Source organism: Artibeus jamaicensis, unplaced genomic scaffold (genome assembly GCF_021234435.1).
Source record: "Artibeus jamaicensis isolate MK-2021 breed Jamaican fruit bat unplaced genomic scaffold, CSHL_Jam_final contig_1819, whole genome shotgun sequence".
NCBI lineage: Eukaryota > Metazoa > Chordata > Mammalia > Chiroptera > Phyllostomidae > Artibeus > Artibeus jamaicensis.
In genome coordinates this window covers 307,342-331,732 of record NW_026521360.1, presented here as the reverse complement: position 1 = coordinate 331,732, position 24,391 = coordinate 307,342, and the positions used below count along the sequence as shown (strand labels likewise).

Below are 24,391 nucleotides of genomic sequence, written 5' to 3'. Positions count from 1 at the left end.
TGGGGCTTTGAGATCTTCTTGAGTCATTTTTGGTCTGTTCGTGCCCATTAAGTGTGAAGAACGGAACCTTAGGGGTGGGGCGGGGCCTCCAGGGTGGGGTCGCTGGGTTGTGATGCTGTATGTGGTAGAGGGGTCAGAGTGGGGAAATGGCGTTCCCCTCTCCTGCTTCCTGCCACTGGGTGAGGAGGGGAGCCTGAGGTGTTCACCAGGGTAGGGTCACTCAGGTTGCTGGGTTGTGATGCTGTATGTGGGGGCAGGGTCAGAGCCGGGAAATGGTGGCCATGTCTGCTGCCTCCCGTCGCTGGGACCGGCTCGGTCCTGTGTCACTGCCCACTCCCTTGCTGGTCTATCTGCACAGGAATGTGCCAGCACAGTCAACCCGCCGCCCTGCACCCTCATGGGATCCGCAGGTTGCTCACTGGGTCGCTCACTGGTTCCGCCTGTTGCAACTCTATGCCTGGCATCTGCACCCCTGAGTCCCTCTGAGTTTTCCTGTGCAACCCCACTCCGCCAGCTGCTGGTTTCACCCCTCTTACCGGTCAGGCTGAAGCATTCATTGTTATCAGACTTCTGAAAAGTTCAATTTTCTGTGTTCTGGCTATGTTTTCTATTGCTAAAATTTTGTTGTCTCTAAACTTGGTTGTGTGAGAAAGCACGGCGTCTCCACCTATGCCGACATCTTGGCAGAAGTGCTCTTTCCTTTTTTTAACATTGCCTTTCAAGCAGAAATTTATAATTTTGATGAAGTTCAACTTATCTACTTTCTTTTTTAAGAGTTTTTTTGTGTGTCCTAAAGTCATAAATATTGTTTCTCATGTTTGTTTCAAAGTTTTATAATTTTAAGTTTTATATTTAGTTTTGATAATTTTGATTTTTTAATAATGTTGGATTTTTTTGACAATGGATGTTCATATTGTTCTGGTACTATCTGTTGACAAATTATATTTCCACATTTAATATCTTGGCACTTTTTTTGGGTAAAACCAACCAGCTGTTTATGTGTGGTTTTTCTGAACTCTAAAACTTGTTCTATTAATAAATATGTATCTTCTTACACCACTATCTTAATCACTGTATCTTTATGGGAAGTCTTAAAATCAAGTGGCATGAGTTCTCCAATTTTGCTTATTTTTCAAACTGTTGCAATATTCTATATCATTTGCTTTTTTGATACATGCTTTTATATTTTTATTTTTAAATATATTTTATTGATTATGCTATCACACTTGTCTGAATTATTCCTCCATTGCCTCCCTCGACTTGGTACCCCCTATCCTCTATGGCAATGGCCGTTCATGTCCATGGGCCATGCATATAAGTTTTTTGGCTACTCCACTTCCTGTACTGTTCTTAACCTTTCCCTGTCTATTATGTACCTACCAATTTGTACTTCTTAATCCCTACATCTTCTCCCCATTTTTTCCCTTCCTCCTCCCAACTGAAAATCCTCCAAATGATCTTGATATCTATGATTCTCCGTCTGTTCTGCTTGTTTGCTTAGCTTGTTGTTTATATTCAATTGTTGATAATTGGGAATTTATTGCCATTTTAATGTTCATAGTTTTGATCTTCTTTTTCTTAAATAAGTCACTTTAACATTTCATAATTAAGGGCTTGGTGATGATGAACTCCTTTTGTTTTACTTGTCCTGGGAAGCATTTTATCTGCCCATCCATTCTAAATGATAACTTTACTGGGTAGAGTCATATGAGTTGTAGGTCCTTGCTTTTCATTGCTTTGAATACTTCTTGCCTATTGCTTCTAGCCTGAAAAGTTTCTTTTGAGAAATAAGTTGACAGCCTTATGGGAACTCTCTCCTTTTCTCTTACTGCTTTTAAGATCCTCTCTTTACCTTTAATCTTTGACATGCTAATTATGATGAGTCTGGGTATGGTACTCTTTAGGTCCATCTTGATTGGGACTCTCTGTGCTTCCTGGACTATTGTATTTCTCCTTCATCAAATTAAGGGAATTTTCTTTCATTATTTTTTCAAATAAGTTTTCAATTTCTTGTTCTTTCTTTTCCCCTTCTGGCAGCCCAGTGATTTGAATGTTGGTATGTTTGAAGTTGTCCCAGAGGCTCCTTAGCCTATCCTTATTTGTTTTTATTTCTTTTTTCCTTTGCTATTTTTGTTGAATGTTTTCTTCATCCTTATATTCCAAATCATTAATTTGGTTCTCGGCTTCATCCACTCCGGTGTTGATTCTATATACATTTTTCTCTATTTCACTTAATTTAACCTTCATTTCTGCCTATGTCTTTTTTTATGTTGTTGAAGTACCCAGTGAGTTCCTTGAGCATGCTAATAACCAGTGTTTTGAACTCATCTGATAGATGGCTTATCTCCATTTTGTTTAGTTCTTTTTCTGGAGTTTTGTTCTATTCTCTCATTTGGGCCATATTTTTTTGTCTCCTAATTTTAGCAGCCTCCCGATCTTTATATCTGTGTATTAGGTAGAGCTGCTTTGACTCACGGTTTTCGTAGTATGGCCTATGCATCAGTAAGTTGCATGGGGCAAAGCCTTATATATTTGCCAGGGAGGGGCAACCTGTGTGAACCAGATTGATGGAGTCTCCAATATGGTGTCATCCCTTTGTAGCTCTGTGTGGGGGAAGGCTCAGACAGGGGACAATACCACTGCTTAGCCTCTGGAGTTTGGTCTGGGAGGAAGCTGTGCCCTGGCACGCACCCTGATGCTAGACACTTCAGTTTTTCTCTGTATGCCACTGGTGTCCTTCCAGTTGCTGCCTCGGTGCTAAAACCCAGAGGGAGTTGAGGCCATTAAGTCCTAAGTTGATAGCAGATCTTTTAGGATAAGACTCCTGAGAATCCCAGAGTTTCTCCCACCACCCCAAACCCCACTGGTTTTTATAGTCAGAAGTTATTGGAACTTATCTTCCTGGCACTAGAACCCTTGTCTGGGTGGTCTTATATGGGGCTTGGATCCCTGACTCCCAAGGTACCCCTCTTGACTTTTATCTACTACATGTGAATGTGTGACTGCCCATTTTGTGTCTCTGACCCTCTGCCCCTCCTACCCACCTGGATGAATGTGAATTCTTTAATTCGTTGATTGTTGGACTTCCATACAGCTCAATTTTCTGACAGTTCTGGGTGATTTATGTTTTGTAGTCTAGTTGTATTTTTACTGTGGTTGTGCAAGGAGGTGAGCCATATTTACCCATACCTCCATCTTGACCAGAAGTCTCATTTGCTTTTTTTTTTAATTAAAAAAATTTATTTATTTATCTTTAGAAGGGGAGGGAAGGAGAGAAGGAGAGAAATATCAATGTATGGTTGCTTCTGGTGCATCTCCTGCTGGGAACTGGCCCCTGCTGGGAACTGGCCTGCAACCCAGGCATGTGCCCTGATGGGGAATCGAACTGCGATCTTTTGGTTCACAGGCCCACGCTCAATCCACTGAGCTACAGCAGCCAGGGCTCATTTGCTTTTATATGTATTTTAGAATCAGCTTTTCAATTTCTATCAAAAAACAATCCTGCCGGATTTTTTAATTAGAATTTCACTGAATATATACATCAATTTAGTAGACAACATATCTTAATACTAAAACTCTTCTAATTTATGAAATATATATTCACTTTTAGGTCATTTTTAATTTCTCACAAAAGTACTGTTTTCAGTTTCTGAAAAATTAAAATTCTTCTCCCTCTTTATCATCTGTTGTTTACTTTTTAAGAGCTTTATTGAAATATAATTCACATACCTTACAATTTGTCCATTAAATTGTACAAATCAATGGCTTGCAGTACATTCACAGAGTTGTGAATCCCTCACCACAGTCAATTTTAGAATATTTTCACAATGCTAAATAAAAAGTCCCGTTACCAGGAGTCGTCACCCCTCAATCGCCCCATCCATTTCCAACCCAGCCCCTTCTCAAGGCAATCACTAATTTACTTTCTGTCTCTACAGATTTTTCTCTTCTGAGCATTTCATGTAAATGAAAATAATTCTGTGACTGGCTTCTTTCAGTATGTGTTTTCAGCCTCATTAATGTTGGAGCGTGTATCAGCATTTTATTTCTTTTTATTGCCAAATAATGTATTGTGTGGATACATAATATTTTGTTTTAAATATTCATAAAAATGTTTCATTTCAGCTCTGGCTGGTACAGCTCAGTGGATTGAGCGCTGGCCTGTGAACCAAAGGATCATGGTTCAATTCCCAGTCAGGGCACATGCCTGGGTTGCAGGCCAGTTCCCAGCAGGGGATGCACAAGAGGCAACCATACATTGATATTTCTCTCCCTCTCTCCTTTCCTTCCCCTCTAAAGATAAATAAATAAAATTTTTAAAAAGTCTCATTTCAAATTGTAGTCAATTTGTTCATCCTCTAACATTATTTGAGTATATTAGTTTTCTTTCTTCAATTTCCCTTCATATGCCCTAAAGATGACAATTGCAGTTTCATTTTATCCCTTTTGATTGAAATTAATATCAAATATAAAATCTTAATCATTATTCAAAATCTTTGACAGCCTATAGCTTTTTTAACAAAGAAAACAAAACTTTCATAATTTATTATTGAACTTTTTTGCCCTTTTAAATTTAGAGGCCATTTCAAAGCAAATATTTTCAGCTTAATAAGGTATTTTTCATACTATCTCTAAACCTCTATTTGTTAAAAAGCTTCTTTTGCAAATCTTTCATTATAAGGTATTTAATTTGAGAAGAGGGGCTAAATAAGATGATTTTAAAACGCATTAGTGCTGCTTCAATGAAAAGTACAGTCTTTCTGCTTTCCAGATGTTTATCATGCAGTGTTTTAACAGTAATTAATGTTTGAGATAGTATGATTATCTGACCTTATTTTTAAAACTTATTTAAGGGTAGGGTAGAAAAATGATTAGAGATAGGAGAAGGGGGAAATATTTAGGAACTACTGTGACAAATATATTGGTAGTGACTTTCATATATTAACTTATTTAATTTTTATAGTGCCCTCTCAGATACTTTTACTATATTATAGTTTAGAAACTAAAGCTCAAAGAGGTTAAATACTCCAGCTGTAGTAAACAAGAATAATTTAGTAAAACATCAATATCAAGTGAGACTGAGACATAAAACACACTGGTTAGAAATTGCATAATTTATAAAATGGTATCCCTAATAGTTAAAGTACCACCTGGTATCATGCATAGTTATTAAAACAAAATAATGTTGAATGTAATCTGTAATTGAAAAATAGTTTAAAAATATCTCAAGTGAGATTCAAGTCAGTCTAATTCCACAGCCATTTTTTTTCCTTCAGTCACCGGATGTACTGTATATACACAGAGGCCACTAAACCCAAAATCAGAAGTGAGTGAAGCAATTGTATAAATACAGGGGTGGGCAAAAGCACCTTTATAGGTGTGAATACACAAAAACAGAGTGTTCATTCTGGTATTATTATTTATTCATTATTGTATTATTTTCTATATGGAGAACTGCAAACATACTTTTGCCTGCCCCTTGTATGTTTTACTCATATTTCATTACATAGCCAGTAGCATATCTTTGTTTCTATGCTTTATGACCACATTATAGGGAAATAGATATACTTAAATAATTATTCAAACAAATACATCTGTATGTATATATACATATGTTCTAAGCAGGCCAGTATTTCCTTTATTTTAATGAGTGTCTTTCAAGAGAATTAAATGATGGTAGGAAAATTGTTAGGGATAATATACTGTGGCTCTGCTACCTCTGCTAGGTTTATTCTGAAACTTTAACAAATTTAAGTATCTCTTTTGTTAGGTTGTATATTGTAGACTTAAAATAGGAATGTCATTTTTAACTCTCTTCTAAAAAGAATCTAGAAAAAGTTTTTTTAAAAAGCACGGCATGAGTGAGTGAAAAGGAAGAAATAACTAATGGTACTTTTATCTTAAATTAACTTTGATTTATTTATATTTCAGTTTTATGTTATTTATTTGGAAGTTAAAAATTTTCTTTTAAGTATATCTATATTAAAAGATTACAGGGTATTTTTGGTATCTCCATGACTGATGACTGTATTAAATTAGTCATTTTTGATCTACAAAAATGTGATAGAACTTTGCAAAGTTTAAAATGAACTTTTAATATTCAACACCAAAGAATTTTGCCTAATTAAAGCTTCTGTTTAATTAAGACAACAATGCATAGTCCTTCATTAAAATTAACACAAAAAAGTTCTTTCTTGGTCCTTGGAGAGGATATTATATGCAGGCCCTGTTGTGTGGGTTGCAAAATGTCACTAGAATTTATATGCATTAGTTGTCTAATTGCAGTAAATGTAGCATGTCCACATAGGCTTAGAGTTAGAAGGCTGTTTGTTACTTACTAAAAATTACTTAAAACCTCAGTACCCAAAAGCAGCTGTGCCCAGGTCCTTCACCTCTCCCCAGAGATGGCTAAGAAGACTCTTTTTGGACCCTGTCTTTCATGGCAGGAGCAGTAAACATGACAGGTTGTTGGGGAGCCATCTGTTTAAAATGGCTGCTGTTTTGTATGCAGTAATGAACTTGAGATCAGTTTTCTGTCTTTCTTCATGGTAACAGTCTTATTTGGTGTCACAACAGGTGGAAGTCGATGGGTTGAAACTAAATGTGACCAGCACGTGGAACCTGGCTTCACCCTTATTGTCTGTCAACGTTGATGGCACTCAGAGGATGATACAGGTAAATATTCTGATGATTTACTTGAAGGATTCCATGAAGTCAAAAATCCTTAGCAGTGTCTGTGTGGTTAATACCTACAGATATGGTAGGGAAAAGCTGCATTTTATCCATATAGTTCACTTTATAGTTGAAAACATTTTTTCTTATTTTAGAGAATCTTGACTAAAGTCTTATTCAGAGAAATCAAAGCTTGCTTTTTTCAGGCAAAGAAGAAAGGTTAGTATATTATACTCTGTTATAGGTAAAGCATTCTGCACATTTTTCTAAAAATATTAGATTAGTAGTTTTTTTGCCATTATAAAATATGACTCACTTTGTTACCTTTCTTTTCTGTGTAATTGAAATTGTGTGTATTAGGCCATCAGAAATGTCATCTATTCAGGTTGGCTTTCCATAGGATGTTAATGCCTTTTAAAAAGTGAGTAATCTTAGTTTATTAACCTTTTTCTCCCCCCAATATAAAATTTTTAGCATTAATGAGATGCCTTGAAGTCCAGGGTTGATTAAATGTTCTTTGTAATCAGTGACCTTCATTTTAAAGTAGGGAGCTATGAAAAGAGATTCTGACAAAATTCCTTCAGCTCACCTGATAGTTGAGATTTAGGGTTCCAGGAAAAGCAAAACAAAATAAAACACAATAGCACATATGGCTATCACATGCAAAGAAAAATCCATAACTTCTCCATAGTATTAAATTCTCATTCATTTTTTATGAAAATATTTTTAGATATTTTAACTTGATTTTACATAGGACACTGATTTTTAAAACCTAAAAAACTTAAGAGAGAATCACAGATAGAGGCTACTCTATACCATATACCAGGCTCATATGTACCTCTCTCTATTAGAGGTTGTACAGCAGAGGATTCCAGAATCCCTCACTAAATATTTGATCACTAAACCAATTTCCAAGCCAGGGTCAACCTATATGGTTCTAAGAAACAGTAAACTCTCAGTTATGAGCCCTATATTTTAACTTTGATTTTGTAAATTGCATGTGTGTGTGTGTGCGTGTGTGTGTGTTTGGAGAGAGGGTATGGTAGGCAGACAGAGAGGCAGAGAATCATGGATGTGTGAGAGAAACATCAATAATTTGCCTCTCACACACGTCCCAGCTGGGGGCCAGGCCAGAAACTCAGGCATGTGCTCTGACCTGGAACTGAACTGGCAACCTCTTGCTTTGTGGGATGACACTCAACCAATTGAGCCATATTGATCAGGTCCCAGTATATTTTTTCTCTCATACTTTCTTTTACATTATTTTTAGTTGTTTTAATTTTTATTTTTTATTTTAGAGAGAGGGGAAGGAAAGGAAAAAGGGAGGGAAAGAAACATCAATGTGAGAGAGGAACATTGATTGGCTGCCTCTTGTATACCCCCTGACTGGGTACCAAACCTGCAACCCAGACATACGCCCTGATTGGGAATTGAACTGGTGACTGTTTGGTTTGTGGAATAATGACCAACTGAGGTGCACCAGGACTTCTTTCATATTCTAAGTATGAGGTTAAAGACTTTGAAACCCTTAAAAAATATCACTGAATAACTTCACATCACTTACATTTAGTTAGTGTGTCTTCACAATGCATGGTTTTTAATATTTATGTTTCATAGAATATATTCTGCACTGAAGGTGCTGTTGCTCAGGCATTAGTTTGATTTGTCCAGGGGCACATAGTATGGCCTTTCAGTAGTAAGTAGAGAGACAGACAAAGTTCTACTATCTAAATCTTTTTATGATGATATATTCTGCTTCCTTCTCAATGACTATGCAGATAGGTGTCTTAATGGCACTTTTACATGTAGAGTTTCTAGCTAAATTAACACTGGATATGTATTTAGAATAATCCACAGAAGTCATTTTTGGAGCACAGTGATAAAGCTCAGTAAATTCTTTTTTATTCTTGTCTACGGCCATACCACCCTGAACGCCCCCGATCTCGTCTGATCTCGGAAGCTAAGCAGGGTCGGGCCTGGTTAGTACTTGGATGGGAGAATTGAAATTTAGAAAGAGCTCTTTTTTGGGTTGCATTGTGGAGAGTGGATTGAAGAAGAATAAGACCAGAGACAAAGAGAACTTAGTAGGTATTAGAGAAACAGATGGAAAATCATTTTATCTGGAAAATATTGGCAGTGAGAATAAACAGTCTTGTGTGATGAAGAGATTTGAAAGAACAACGGGAGAAAGAACAGTGTTCTTTGGTCATTTCTATTCTGCCTGCTCTTAAACATGGGCAAATCTTCAAGCTTTATTCCTAATGCCTTTTTTCCTCTATGCCGACCTCCTGAGATACGATGACCAAGAGTTTCTGTTCACTACCTCTAAATAAATAGCTATGAAACTACTACTATGTGTTTGGATTTCTCTTATACTTGTTAATGGTAAATTTGGAGAATAGGATGGATTACTGCAGGTACTTCAAGTGGTTTTACAGTATAACTGATGTTCATTTTTTCCCTGGATTTTTGTATATACATTTAAACTCTTTATTAAGTGCTTTATAAACACAAAATGGTTTGTATTAAGCTCATAAAAGGTAAAGACTAATACAATGAACCTGTTTACTCACCATCTAGATCAGTGATTTCAACCTTTTTCATCCCGTGGCACACATAAACTAATTACTAAAATTCTGTGGCACACCAAAATATATATTTTTTGCCAATTAAAAAAAAACAGGTATAATTTTGATTCATTTACCCTGGACAGCTATTGTTGTGTAGGCTGTTGTCATTTTTTAAATTTGACCATCTAAGGGAAAAGAGGTCAGTGCCACTGACTAAAAAGTCAGGTATTGCATGTTTTAAAATTTCTGTGACACACTGGTTTAAAATCTCTGATCTAGATCAAAATAAAAGCAATCTGTTGGCTTTTCTTTGAACAGCCTCTTAATTAAATTCTCCTTCCTCCTGTCCCCAGAGGTAACCACTATCCTGATCTTTAAATTTTCACTCCATTTCCTTTCTTTAGAGATATTTATATAAACAGCAAAACTATAAACAATACATCATTTAGCTATTTGTGTTTTTGAACTTCATGTAAATGGTACCATACTCTATGCTTCTGTGAGTTGCCTCTTCCTCCAGTATTGTTTGTGAGTTTGATCCATGTTGATGCATGTAGCTTTAGCTTATTTTCATGCTATATGCTATTAAATCATATTAATATACCACATTTATTTACTCTTTTACCCCTAAGTAGACATTTATATTATCTATTTTATCACAAATAATGCTTATATGAGCATTCATCTACTATATGTTTCCTTTTGAAATAAGAATTTCTCCAAGGAATATGTCAGTAGAATGGCTGGGTATTGGGAGCAATGCATTTTTTTCCATTTTTAAATTTTATTTATTTACTTATTTATATTGTTGTTCAAGTACAGTTGTTCACATTTCCCCCATTCCACTCTTCTCTCACCCCATCCATTCCCACCTCCCTCCCCTGATTCTACCCCCTGTCCTTGATTTTGTCTATGTGTCCTTTATAATTGTCCCTGAAATCCCTTCCCCCTTTTCCCCTCATTATTCCCTCCCACCTCCCCTCTGGTTATGGTCAGATTTTTCTTAATTTCAAGGTCTCTGGTTATATTTTGCTTGCTTGTTTGTTTTATTGATTAGATTACACTTAAAGGCAACATCATATGGTATGCATTCTTAATCCTACACGGTAATACCAAATGCTTTTCCTTATGTTGCCATAACAATTTACATGCCTAACAATAGTGATGATGATATTAGTAACATGAATAAGAAGTTAACTTTATTGTATACTTACTTTGTCAGGCACTGATTCTTCTAAGCACTTCTTAGTGCTTAATTTATTTAATCCTTGCAGCAGTCCAATAATGTTTGTGTTAGTGTTTTCCCTCATTTTGTAGTTGGGAAACTGAGGCCAGTAGAGTATAAATTGTTTGCCCAAGGCATCTGCTGGTAAATGTAAAAGCCAGAATTTGAACCCAGAAATCTGAGCCTTTAACAATTATACTTCATGTCCTAGTAAACCCTTGGTATCCAGACTAAAGTTTTTCCTGACTGGTGGATTTAAATAGTATCTCTTTGTGGTTTTAATGTATATTTCCCTGACTATTAATGGTAATGAACACTTGAAAATATTTTTATCTATCATCTATCTATCTATCTATCTATCTTCCTGTCTATTTATTTTAAACATAGTTATTGACACTCTTGTTTTCTCTTCTGCAAAATGCCTGTTCATAGCTTTTTTTTCTTTTTTTTAAATTTTTTATTGATTATGCTGTTACAGTTGTTCTATTCCCCCCTTCGTTCCCCTCCACCCTACCCCCCCCGTCCCCACCATTACCCCTCCTTTAGTTTATGACCATGTGTCTCAAGTTCTTTGGATTCTATATTTCCCATACTATTCTTGGCCCCCCCCATCTATTTTCTATCTACTGTCTATGCTACTTATTTTCTGTACCTTCTCCCCCCATCTCCTCCTCCCACTCCCCTGTTGCTAGCCCTCCTTGAGATCTTCATTTCTATGTTTCCACTCCTGATCTAGCTGTCCTTTTAGTTTGCTTTTGTTTTAGGTGTGGTTGTTAATAACCGTGAGTTTGCTGTCCTTTCACTGTTCATGTTTTTTTAACTTCTTTTTCTTAGATAAGTCCCTTTAACATTTCATATAGTAAGGGCTTGGTGATGATGAACTCCTTGAATTTGATCTTATCTGAGAAGCACTTTATCTGTCCTTCCAATCTAAATGAAAGTTTTGCTGGATAGAGCAATCTTGGTTGTAGATCTTTGGTTTTCATGACTTGGAATACCTCTTTCCAGCCCCTTCTTGCCTGTAAGTTCTCTTTTGAGAAATCTGCTAACAGTCTGATGGGAACTCCTTTGTAGGTGACTGTCCCCTTATCTCTTGCTGCTTCTAGGATTCTCTCCTTCATTTTAATCTTGGCTAATGTAATGATGATGTGCCTTGGTGTGTTCCTTCTTGGGTCCAACTTCTTTGGGACTCTCTGAGCTTCCTGGATTTCCTGGAAGTCTGTTTCCTTCGCCAGATTGGGGAAGTTCTCCTTTATTATTTGTTCAAATAAGTTTTCCATTGGTGGCTGTTCCTTTCCCCCTTCTGGTACCCCTATAATTCGGATGTTGGAGCGTTTAAAGATGTCCTGGAGGTTCCTAAGCCTCTCCTCATTTTTTTGAATTCTTGCTTCTTCGCTCTTTTCTGTTTGGCCATTATTTACTTTCTTCTGGTCCACTCCATTGATTTGAGTCCCAGTTTCCTTTTCATCGCTATTGGTTTCCTGTGCAATTCCATTCATTTCAATTAGTTTCGCCTTCATATGTTTGTCTAATTTGTGGCTATAATCAACCAGTTCTGTGAGGATCTTGATCACCATTGTTTTAAACTGTGAGTCTGAGAGTTTTGCTATTTCTTCATTGCTTAGATTTATAGGCTCTGGGGCTTTGAGATCTTCTTGAGCTTTTTTTGGTCTGTTTGTGCCTGTTAAGTATGAGAAGCAGAGCCTTGTACTCCCAGGTCGCTGGGTTAAGACTCTGTATGTGGAGGCGGGGTCAGAGCGGGGGAAAATGGCGTCGCCCTCTGCCGCCACTGCCGGGGCTGCTGGCTCTCGTCCAATTGCTCACTCCCTCGCTTGTCTATCCACACACGAATGTGTGAATACACGACCACAGTAAACCCGCAACCCTGCTCCCTAGCTGTTTCCCCACAATTGCTTGCTGAGTTGCCGACCAGATCCAACCCTGCACCTGGATTCTGCGCGCCTGAGTCTGTCTGACCGAGTTTTCCTGTGCAACCCCGCTCTGCCAGCTGCTGCTTTCGCTCCTCTTACCGGTCAGGCTGAAGAATTTGTTGTTATCAGACTTCCGAAAGGTTCAATTTTCTGTGTTCTGGCTGTGTTTTCTGTTGCTAATATTTAGTTGTCTCTAAACTTGGTTGTGTGAGGAAGCACAGCTTCTCCACCTAGGCCTCCATCTTGGCGGAAGTCCGGAATTTTCTCAAAATGCCTGTTCGTAGCTTATGCTCATTTTTAAAAATTGAATTGTTTGTCTTTTTCTTTTTGATTCATAAATGTTCTTTATATTTTGTGGATTATGATCCTTTGTTGGTTATATGTATTACAGATAACTTCTTCCACTTGTAGCTTGTATTTTTGCCTTTTTAACTTAACCAAGTGAAGTTTTAAATCAGATTTAATATCAATATTTTCACTCCTTTCCTTTATGGTTTCTGTATTTTGTACTGGATTAAACAATCATCTTCTACATCCAAACTGATCAAGAAACTTGCCTATATTTTCTTCTAAACATTTTAAGTTGTGCTTTTTTTTACATGTAAATCCTTAATCTCCCTGAGATTGATTTTTATGTATGCTATAAGATCCAGTTTTGCCCTGGCTGGTGTGGCTCAGTGGACTGAGTGCCAGCCTGCGAACCAGAATCTCTGGTTCGATTCCCAGTCAGGGCACTGCCTGGGTTGCACGCCAGGTTCCCATTGTGGGGCATGTGAGAGGCGATCACACACTGATGTTTCTCTCCCTCTCTCCCTCCCTTCCCCTCTCTGTAAAAATAAGTAAATAAAATCTTTAAAAAAAAGATCCAGTTTTACTTTTTAAAGTGGTTAACCAGCTGTACTTACTTCTAGTCATGTTTTTCTCCCCCTTACTACCTTGCTACCTTTTCACGTTCTTACCCCCCCATATTCTTTAAATGCTTATTGTTTCTACTAAGTGTTTCTCAATTAAATATAAACAAAAAGGTGACTTTTCCCTTACCATGAAACTCCGATCATTATATTTGATTCCACAAGCTCTCTTTCAATCACTCTCTTTCATTTTTCATATCTCTAGGGAAACCTTAGCTACTTAAAGTATTTGTGTGCTTGCATGTGTATTTTGCAGGCCAAGGATATTTGAGATACACGTTAGGAAAGCATGTTCATGAAATGGGAGGTAGACTGGGAAGCATTCCGATAGGGAAATAATGGGAGCTAAGCATGGGAAAATAGATTGGCAGAGTTAAGTTGTGAATGAAGGGCTGATCATGGGTCCTGGGATGGGCAGCACACTCCATTATGAGCATTAAGGTGGCACCAATGTGGCAGTGCTTGCAAATTTAAGCAATAAGAGGAGGGGGTCCTGAAATTTACCAGCCCAGGCTAGAAACCCTTGTAGCTTCTGGCTACTGGATGTCCACACTCAGGGGGTGGAGTGATTTTGGTGATGACAGTGTGCCTGTCTCGCTGAGTATTAGTGCACATAAATGGGAAAGTGGGCATGGGTGCTCAAAAGGCTGGACAGAAATCCTGTTGAACAACAAAACTTTTAAATGATTTGCTAGGATTATTTTTGTATTGAAAATTTCTAATTATGCTTTTTCAAAAAGTACTAAAAATAAAGGTTCAAGCTGCCAAATTTAAAAAAAAAGAGGCTCTGCTTTTCAATTACCAATGGAGATACTATTGCAACTTCTTTTGCAGAGGAAAGTAATGTTAAACAATAACCTCCGATTTCCCACCCCCCCCACCCCCAGCCACTGGCAATCATCATTCTACTTTCTGTCTCCTCATATAAGTGGAATCACATAGTATTTCAGTTAGTATAACATCTTTAGGGATTATTTATGTTCTAGCATGTATCAGAATTTCCTGTTTAAGGCTGAATAATATACCATTGCAAGTATATATACAATTTTTGTATTCATTTAATGTCAATGAACATTTGGGTTGCTGCTACTTTTTCGATATTGTTGGTAACACTGTCATGAACATGGATGTAGAAATATACAAGTCCCTGGTTTTTGGGTACATATCCAGAAATGGAATTGCTAGATCATGTAGTAATTTTATGTTTATTTTTTTTTTAATAACCACCATTCTGTTTTCCACAGCAGCCGCACCATTTTACATTCCCATAAGTGATGCTCAAGGATTCCAATTTCTCCACATTTTCACCAGCACTTGTTTTTTCTGGTTGTTGTTGTTGTCTAGATATTTTTATAATAGCAATTGTAAGGGCATGGCATGGAATCTCACTTTGGAACAGGATTTATTTAGTTATTGAAAAAACACTCAGAGTACTTTCCAATACTTATCCTTCCTTTATCTGTTTTATAGTATAGCCCAGTCACTGCATAAGTGGAACTTTTTTAATACACATAGAAGCAACTTTCTTACAACTGTTATTTCAAACCTTCTCTCAACTTACTTTTCCTCTCCTGCATAAAATCATGTACAATTCTCAGTCTGTACAGTTACTACCAGGTAATAAGCGAGCCATAGTCTATTTGAGAGAGGGTATGTTTAAAAGCCCAGTTCATTATAGTGTCGAAACTGGTAAAGCTTCTAGACTAAGAAATTTCATAGAGAAGATGAGAGTGTTGCTTTCTTCTTTCTTGTTTTATATCCTCTCCACCATCTTCCCTGGTCACTGGTGTCTTTCCAAATTGCAGTATGGGGTAAAGAGGAGAAGTGCATAGCAGGAGGAACTAGGTTGACCCTGGGAGATGTAATCTGTTATTCATTTTTGTGGGCTTGACAAATGTCCAAAGCTGGCTGGTGTCTTTTGGCATACTTATGTAGATTTGGGGGAATGCCTCACCTGCAGAATCTTTAATGCCTGCTCTGTCTTTTCCAGTTGCCTTTCAGCATCCTGATTTCTATACTTCCAAGTGTTCCTGTGGGCAGGGTCTCTCCTAATGACCCAGCCTCTGTCTATTCTGCATAATCCACATGTGAGCTCCAAGAAATAGTGATAGATCCTAGCCTCACCAAATTCTACTCTTCTTGTTGTTACCAAAAGGATTGCTTATCTTCTCTGTGTGTCCTCAAAATCCAGGAGATACATGAAAAGTCAAGTGATTCTCGCAAAATCCAACCTAAAATTCTTAAGAATTCAACTTCTATTTTTAATTTCTTAGTATTTTAAATATGAAAGATGGGCAATTTCTGGCTTTACAGTTTCTTAGCATGTTCTACCAGGGAGCCTAGTTTAGCATCTTACTTTTTTTTTTTAATATTAAATTTTATTTAGTTACTTTTCAAGTACATTTTTTTAAATCTATTTCTCCCATCCCACCCCACCCCCCGGCCCGGTCTCCCCCCTCCGTCCCATTCCCACCGCCCCCCGCCCCCCAGTCCTCATCTCTGTGTCTTTCATACTTGTTCCTCAAAATCCCCCCCCCTTTTTCCCCTTAAGTTCCCTTCCCTCTCCCCTGTGGTCGCTCCCCACTTGTTTTCTATTTCAGTGTCTTTGTTTTTATTCTGTTTGCTTGTTTGTTTTATTCTTTAGCTTCCTGTCAAAGGTGAGATCATATGGTATTTGTCCTTCAATGCCTGGCCTATTTCACTCAGCATAATGCTTTCCAGTTCCATCCATGTTGTTGCAAAAGGTAGTAGCTCCTTCTTTCTCTCTGCTGCATAGAATTCCATTGTGTATATGTACCACAATTTTTTGATCCATTTGTTTACTGATGGGCACCTAGGTTGCTTCCAACTCTTGGCTATTGTAAATTGTGCTGCTATGAACATTGTGGTGCATAGGTTCTTTGAAATTGATGTTTTAGGATTCTTGGGGTATAATCCTAGCAGTGGAATTGCTGGGTCAAAAGGCAGGTCAATTTTTATTTTTCTGAGAAAATTCCATACTGTTTTCCATAATGGTTGTACCAGTCTGCAATCCCACGAATAGTGAACTAAGGTCCCCTTTTCCCCACACCCTCTCCAACATTTATTGTTTGTTGCTTTGTCTATTATAGCCATCCTGACTGGTGTAAAGTGGTATCTCATTGTGGTTTTAATTTGCATCTCTCTGATAGCTAACGATATTGAGCATCTCTTCATGTATCTCTGGATATTCTGTATGTCCTCTTTAGAGAAGTGTCTGTTCAAGTCCTTTTCCCATTTTTTAATTGGGTTCGATGTCTTCCTAGAGTGGAGTCGTGTAAGTTCTTTGTATATTTTGGAGATTAAACCTTTGTCTGAGGTATCATTGGCAAATATGTTTTCCCATACAGTTGGTTGTCTTTTTAATTTAATACTGTTTTCTTTAGCCATGCAGAAGCTTCTTATTTTGATGAGATCCCATTTGTTTATTCTTTCCTTTATATTCCTTGCTCTAGGGGACATTTCTGTAAAAATGTTGCTGCGTGGAATATCTGAGATTTTCTTGCCAATGTTCTCCTCTAGGACTTTAATGGTGTCACGGCTTATATTTAAGTCTTTTATCCACCTTGAATTTATTTTGGTGTATGGTGTAAGTTGGTGCTCAAGTTTCATTTTTTTGCACATAGCTGTCCAGTTCTCCCAACACCATTTGCTGAAGAGGCTATCTTTACTCCATTTTATGTTACTGCCTCCTTTGTCGAATATTAATTGACTGTAGAGGGTTGGGTTGATTTCTGGGCTCTCTGTTCAGTTCCATTGGTCTATGTGCCTGTTTTTATGCCAGTACCAGGCTGTTTTGATTACAGTGGCTTTGTAATACAGTTTGATATCAGGTATTGTGATCCCTCCTACTTTGTTCTTCTTTCTCAAAAGAGCAGCTGCTATTCGGGCTCGTTTATGATTCCATATAAATTTTTGAAGTGTTTGTTCTATGTCTGTGAAATACGCCATTGGTACTTTAATAGGTATTGCATTGAATCTATATATTGCTTTGGGTAGTATGGACATTTTGATGATGTTAATTCTTCCAATCCATGAACACGGTATATGTTTCCATTTGTTTGTGTCTTCCCTGATTTCTTTCTTCAGTGCTGTGTAGTTTTCTGCATACAGGTCTTTTACCTCTTTGGTTAGGTTTATTCTCAGATATTTTATTTTTCTTTTTGCTTTATCGAATGGGATTTTTTCCTTGATTTCTGCTTCTGCTGATTCATTGTTTGTATACAAAAGTGCCTTTGATTTCTGGATATTGACTTTGTATCCCGCTGTTTTGCCAAATTCATTAATGAGTTTGAGCAGTTTTTGGGTAGAGTCTATAGGATTTTCCATGTACACTATCATGTCATCTGCAAACAGTGACAGTTTTGCTTCCTCCTTTCCTATTTGGATGCCTTTTATTTCCTTTTCCTGCCTGATCGCTGTGGCCAAAACTTCTAATACCATATTGAATAGAAGTGGTGAAAGTGGACATCCTTGTCTTGTTCCTGATCTTAGTGGAAAAGCTTAGTCCTTGCTCTAGGGGACATATCGGTAAAAATGTTGCTGCGTGGAATATCTGAGATTTTCTTGCCAATGTTCTCCTCTAGGACTTTAATGGTGTTGCAGCTTATATTTAAGTCTTTTACCCACCTTGAATTTATTTTGGTGTATGGTGTAAGTTGGTGCTCAAGTTTCATTTTTTTGCAGGTAGCTGTCCACTTCTCTCAACACCATTTGCTGAAGAGGCTATCTTTACTCCATTTTATGTTACTGCCCCCTTTGTCGAATATTAATTGACTGTAGAGAGTGGGGTTGATTTCTGGGCTCTCTGTTCTGTTCCATTGGTCTATGTGCCTGTTTTTATGCCAGTAACAGGCTGTTTTGATTACAGTGGCTTTGTAATACAGTTTGATATCAGGTATTGTGATTCCTCCTATTTTGTTCCTCTTCCTCAAAAGAGAAGCTGCTATTTGGGCTCGTTTATGATTCCATATAAATTTTTGAAGTGTTTTTTTAGTTTTTAGTTTTTTCCCATTGAGTATGATATTGGCTGTAGGTCTCTCATAAATGGCCTTTATTATATTGAGGATTGCTCCCTCTATTCCCACTTTGCTGAGTGTTTATATCATAAATGGGTGCTGTACCTTATCAAAAGCTTTTTCCGCATCTATTGATATGATCATGTGGTTTTTGTCTTTGCTTTGGTTTATGTGATGAATTACATTTACTGATTTGTGAATGTTGAACCATCCTTGCATCCCTGGGATGAATCCCAGTTGGCCATGGTGTATAATCTTTTGGATATATTGTTGGATGCGATTTGCCAATATTTTGTTGAGGATTTTAGCATCTATGTTCATCAGTGATATTGGCCTGAAGTTTTCTTTCTTTGTTGTATCTCTATCTGGTTTTGGAATTAGGATCATGCTGGCTTCATAAAAGGAGTTTGGGAGTTTTCCATCCTTTTGGATTTTTTGGAATAGTCTGTGAGGAATGGGGGTTAGCTCTTCCTTAAATGCTTTGTAGAATTCTCCTGTGAACCCATCTGGTCCAGGGCTTTTGTGTGATGGGAGTTTTTTGATTACTGCTTCAATTTCTTTTGCTGTTATTGGTCTATTCAGGTGTTCTACTTCTTTTTCATTGAGTTTTGGGAGATTATATTTTTCTAGAAATGTGTCCATTTCCCCTAGGTTCTCAAATTTCTTGGCATACAGTTCTTCATAGTAATTTCTTACAATCCTTTCTATTTCTGTGGTATCAGTTGTAATCTCTCCTCTTTCATTTCTGATTGTGTTTATTTGTATCCGTTCCCTTATTTTCTTGATGAGCCTACTTAAAGGCTTGTCTATTTTGTTTATCTTTTCAAAGAACCAACTCCTGGATTCACTGATCCTTAGAATTGTGCTTTTAGTCTCTATGTCATTTAGTTCTGCTCTGATCTTAGTTATTTCCTTCCTTCTACTTGCTTTGGGCTGTTTTTGTTGTTGTTCCTCAAGTTCTTGCAGGCGTAGAGTAAGGTTGTTTATTTGAAATGTTTCTATCTTCTTTAGGCAGGCCTGTATTGCTATAAACTTCCCTCTCAGGACTGCCTTTGCTGTGTCCCATAAGTTTGGGGTTGTTGTGAGATTATTTTCATTTTTTTCCAGAAACGTTTTGATTTCTTCCTTAATTTCATTCTTGACCCATTCATTGTTTAATAGCATACCATTCAGTCTCCATGATTTTGGGTGTTTTGGGTTTTTTCCTTTGGGGTTGGTTTCCATTTTCAGTCCCTTGTGGTCAGAGAAAATGCTTGGTATGATTTCAATATTCTTGAATTTGTTGAGGCTTGTTTTGTGTCCTATCATGTGGTCTATCTTTGAGAATGTTCCATGTGCACTTGAAAAGAATGTGTATTTAGCTTCTTTGGGATGAAGGGCTCTGTATATATCAGTTAGGTCCATTTCATCAAGGGTGTTGTTTAATACCACAATGTCTTTGTTGATAATTTGTTTGGAAGATCTGTCCATTTTTGATAGTGGGGTGTTAAAATCCCCCAGTATAATTGTGTTGCTGTCTATATCTTTCTTGAAGTCCTCTAAGATTTTCTTTATATATTTTGGTGCTCCTAGGTTGGGTGCAAATATATTTATGATGTTAATGTCTTCTTGGTGGATTCTTCCCTGGAGTATTATGAAGTGACCTTCAGGGTCACTCTTTATGGCTCTTTTTTTGAAGTCTATTTTGTCTGATATGAGAATTGCTTTTTTTTCTTGTCCATTTGCTTGGAAAATTTGTTTACAGCCTTTCGCTTTTAGTCTGTGATGGTCTTTTGTCCTGAGGTGGGTCTCTTGTAGGCAGCATATGTGTGGGTCATACTTTCTTATCCATTGAGCTATTCTGTGTCTTTTGATTGGAGCATTTAAGCCATTTACATTTAAGGTTATTATTGATAGGTACTTATTCATTGCCATTTTTGTACCTGTGTTCCTCTCTGTCTGTCTCTTTTCCTTCCTTTCCTTAAAGCAGTCCTTTTAGTATTTCTTGTAGAGCTGGCTTGGTGGCAGCAAATTCTTTTAGACTTCTTTTGTCTTGGAAGCTCTTTATTTGGCCTTCTATCTTGATTGAGAGCCTTGCTGGGTAAAGTAGCCTTGGTTGTAGGCCTCTGTTTCTCATTACTTGGAATATTTCTTGCCAATCTCTTCTTGCTTGGAGTGTTTCCATTGAGAAGTCAGTGGCTAACCTTATTGGGACGCCCTTGTATGTTATTTCTTTTTTCTCCCTTGCTGCCTTTAAGAGTCTCTCTTTGTCTTGGAATTTTGCCATTTTAATGGTGATGTGTGTTGAAGTGGGCCTCTTTGGGTTCCTCTTGAATGGGACTCTGTGTGATTCCTGGATTTGTGTGACTTTTTCTTTTGTCAAATTAGGGAAATTTTCTCTCATTACTCTTTCAAATATGTTTTCTATCCCTTGTTCTTCTTCTTCTCCTTCTGGTATTCCTATTATTCAGATATTATTACGTTTCATATTGTCTTGCATTTCTCTTAATCTCTCTTCATTCTTTCTGAGCCTCTTTTCCCTTTCCTGTTCTTTCTGTGAGATGCTTTCTACTTTGTCCTCCAATTCACTAATCCGATCTTCTGTTTCATCCACCCTATTTTTAATGCTTTCCACTGTGTTTTTTAATTCAGAAATTGTATTCTTCATTTCCTCTTGGCCCTTGCTAATAATTTCCATTTCCTTTTTCATGTTGATATAGTTCACAGTGAGATCATTATAGCTTCCCTGTAGTTTCTGGTAGCTGATTGTGAGCTCTTTGAACTTCCTGATAACCAGTGCTTTGAATTCAGTATCTGATAGTTGACTTGCCTCTATTTCATCTAACATTCTTTCTGAGGATTCCTCCTTTCCTTTCATTTGGGGATTGTTTCTTTGTCTTCCCATTGTTTGTGAGACTCTTCTTGTTAGCCTCAGCTTCTTAGATTAATCTGTTTTGACACCCTGGGTTTATGGTATGAACTTTTGTGGTGGAATGCCTGTGAATTTCAATGGTGCAGCCTCTTTTGGTTATCCTGTTGTTCTCTGCTTCCACCTACTCAAATATGCAGCAACTTGTGGCTTCTCTCCTACAACAATGTGCAATTTGTCTCTCTGACTCTACTATTGGGAGGCCTCTTCTATGGGTCCAGCTCTGGTCTTTTCATATTTTCAAGTTGATTGTGACTCTTGTGTGTAAAAGAAAGAAATGATAAGGAAAGAAATAAAAGGAAGAAAGAAAAGAATGGTAGGGGAATGGAAGAAAGAGCAGTAAGTTTAGAAAGAAAAGAAAAAGAAATAAAACAGAAAATCTGGGAAAAGAGGACAAAAGTATGGAAAGATGAAACAGTAATAAAGTTTAAAAGAAATAACAGATTACTTTAAAAAAGCAAAAAGATAAAGAAAAGGAATGGAGAAGGAAGAAAGGTTAAAAAAAAAGAAAGAATAAAAATAAAATAAAGTCAAAAAACAAAAACCACTCAAACAAAAATAATCTCTCAAAAACAATGTCAGAAAAGGAAATGTCACTTGTTGGCTTCAAACTAGCCGAACCGGTTTTTCTGGTTGCAGTTGGCTGAGGGTCGATTGTTGTGATTTTTTCAGCCAGCCCCTCTCAGGATCCAGACACTTGGCGCCTCTCCCCCAGCTCCCTACAATGGGGAACTAGGACTTTCTCGCAGCACTCCCCTCCCAGGGGTTACTGCCATAGTCTGGTTTGCTGTGTTTGCAGGCATCTGCACCGGCCTAGTTGCTTGGTTCCCTCGGGGTTGAGCACAGGCCTGCCCCCGTTCAGTTGGGAAGCCCCAGACCCTCTGCCCAATCCTGGGTTTGCTGCCAAGCTGGGTGTGAAGCAGACCAGGTTGCCGTGTCTACTGGATTCAGAGCCCCAGGCTGCACCTCTGAGTTCTCCTGGGCTGGCAACCACAGAGTCTTTGGTTGGGGCCCTTTGTCCTCCGCACCCTCTCTGTAAACTCTATCAAACAAGTCTCTCCTGGCCCCCCACCTTGCTTGGCCAGAAAGGGAGGGGGTTGAGGGTCTCAGCTCTTTTCCCAGGACCCCTCAGCATCCCGGGCTTCCTGATAGTCTGAGGGGGGTAGACTGGAAGCCGGGAGCCGATCTGAGGACTGGGTGCAGACCTAGAAACTCTGTGTGCTCGTCATGGCACGCTGCGTGGTGTGTATCCCTTCTGCTCCTGTGTTTGTCTGGGTCCCCTGGCCAACCTCTGGCAAAAAAAACACACAAAAAACCTGGGGATGTAGCAGCACCACGCCGGGTGCTGGACCCAGAACTGTGTGCAGGCTGAAATCTCCTCTGCTCCCCTCTGGTTGGGTCTCTTGGCCGGTCGGGGCCCAAAAATCCTAGGGAGGGAGCTTTCTGGGAGCTGAACGTTGGCCTAGGTGCCCTTAGGCACTTGCCCAGACACACTACGTGTGGAGCGATTAGTTCCCCAACTTGCGAGCAGGCTGAAATTTCTTCCACACCTCTTTGCCTGGGCCACTCGGCCTGCCCGGCAGAAAAATCCCAGGGAGGGAGCCGTCCGGGCGCTGAAGGCTGTCCCATGAGCCGTTGGGCTCTCGCCACAGGCCGCTGGTTCCCCTACCCTGCACCGGCTGTTTCTCCCTGCTCTGTCCCAGAGACTACTGTACCGCTGCTGTCTCCCTACCGTCTGGTTCCTCCGTGACCAATGAGGTTTCTGGTCTCTTATTTTCATACATGCTTGGCAACTGCTGGCTTGCTGGCCTCACCTCCTCTGATCGGATAGGTTTCTGTCTCTTTTGTACTAGGAACTGGTATCTGCTCCGTCCTAGTCCACCGCCATCTTGAAACCCCTGTGAGCATCTTACTTAAGGATAAGTGAAAATTATCATTTATTGCTGAATCCCTGTATCTAAATAGTACATAAAAAGTACTATTTAATATCTTTATCTGATTAGGTAATGGAATACTTGGGGAATACCTTTGCTTTAGGAATTTTGTCCCTATTTATCCATTCATATCCCACTGTGTATTCTCTTTCCTAGGTTTGGTGGGAAACTTTATAAGGCTAATGTTATTCATTAATTTCTTTAAAAAGAAATTGCATTTCAGGAGTAACCATCATTTGGATAATTAACTTTATAGGTTACTAACTTGTTTGAATTTATTTAAAGTACCTGTTTCATTTTTTATTTGACCTTGAATTCTCACCTTGCTGAGTTCTTGGCTCATGCAGAGGCTCAGTAACTGTGAATGAAAGGATAATCATCCTGTATTTTTAAACTTCACAAATAAATATGTTTTATCTATATCTTCATTTTAAGCTTTAGATTTTATTTCTTCTAAGCCTTCATCAAATGAAACCACATTCATAAGATTACCTTCTTAGCCATTTTATCAAATTTTTCCAATTCCTGGTAATTTCAACATTTGCAAAATCCACACTTTACTAGATAACATGGCTGGTAGGTCTCTGCAAATGCAGAATCACCATAGTTTCTGTGGGGGCGCAAAGAAACAAGATGGTTCCCAAGGACCTGCCCACTGAAATATTTTGCTTATCAAGCATGTTTCTTTCCAGTCAAGTTAATGTCTTTCCTGCTTGCCTTCATTTGCTCTGGGTAGCAGCACCTGAGCCGTTTAAGGCTAACAGAATCACATATTAGGTGATAGGTATTGATAGGTATAGAAAAAAAGTCCACCTCAGGCTGTTTCTTATTTCTTCTTTTTTAGAGGCTTATGCATACATTGTTCATGCTCTCTCTCACTGAGTGTCCACTAATCACTAATAGATTTTTACATATTTTAAAGCATAATAGATTTTTAAAATTTTATAAGATTATCAACTACATGAGAGATTCTTATGTTTTTTAGTGCTCCTCCATTTGTTAACTACCATTTTAGTTATGATTTACAGTTAGAAATCAATTTATTTTTAAACTGAAGAATAATTTGTTCTGTTTGGCTCAGTTCATATACCCTAGTACCTTCACAGTGTAGAACATGCTAGTGAACAGAACATTTTAATTAATTATTATTACTATGACTATACTCTATTCCTGCAAAGTAATTTTTTTACACTTGAAAGGCACT

The 24,391-nt window shown here is 38.1% G+C and overlaps 1 protein-coding gene across 1 annotated transcript in view; it reads left to right on the top strand.

The window, feature by feature from the left end:
- PCCA (propionyl-CoA carboxylase subunit alpha) overlaps window positions 1-24,391 on the top strand; it is a 526,460-nt gene that overhangs the window by 403,977 nt on the left and 98,092 nt on the right. The window contains exon 20 of the mRNA XM_037143368.2: window positions 6,577-6,675. Within this exon, the coding sequence (XP_036999263.2) occupies window positions 6,577-6,675 (99 nt within the window). The remainder of the gene's footprint in view (window positions 1-6,576; window positions 6,676-24,391) is intronic.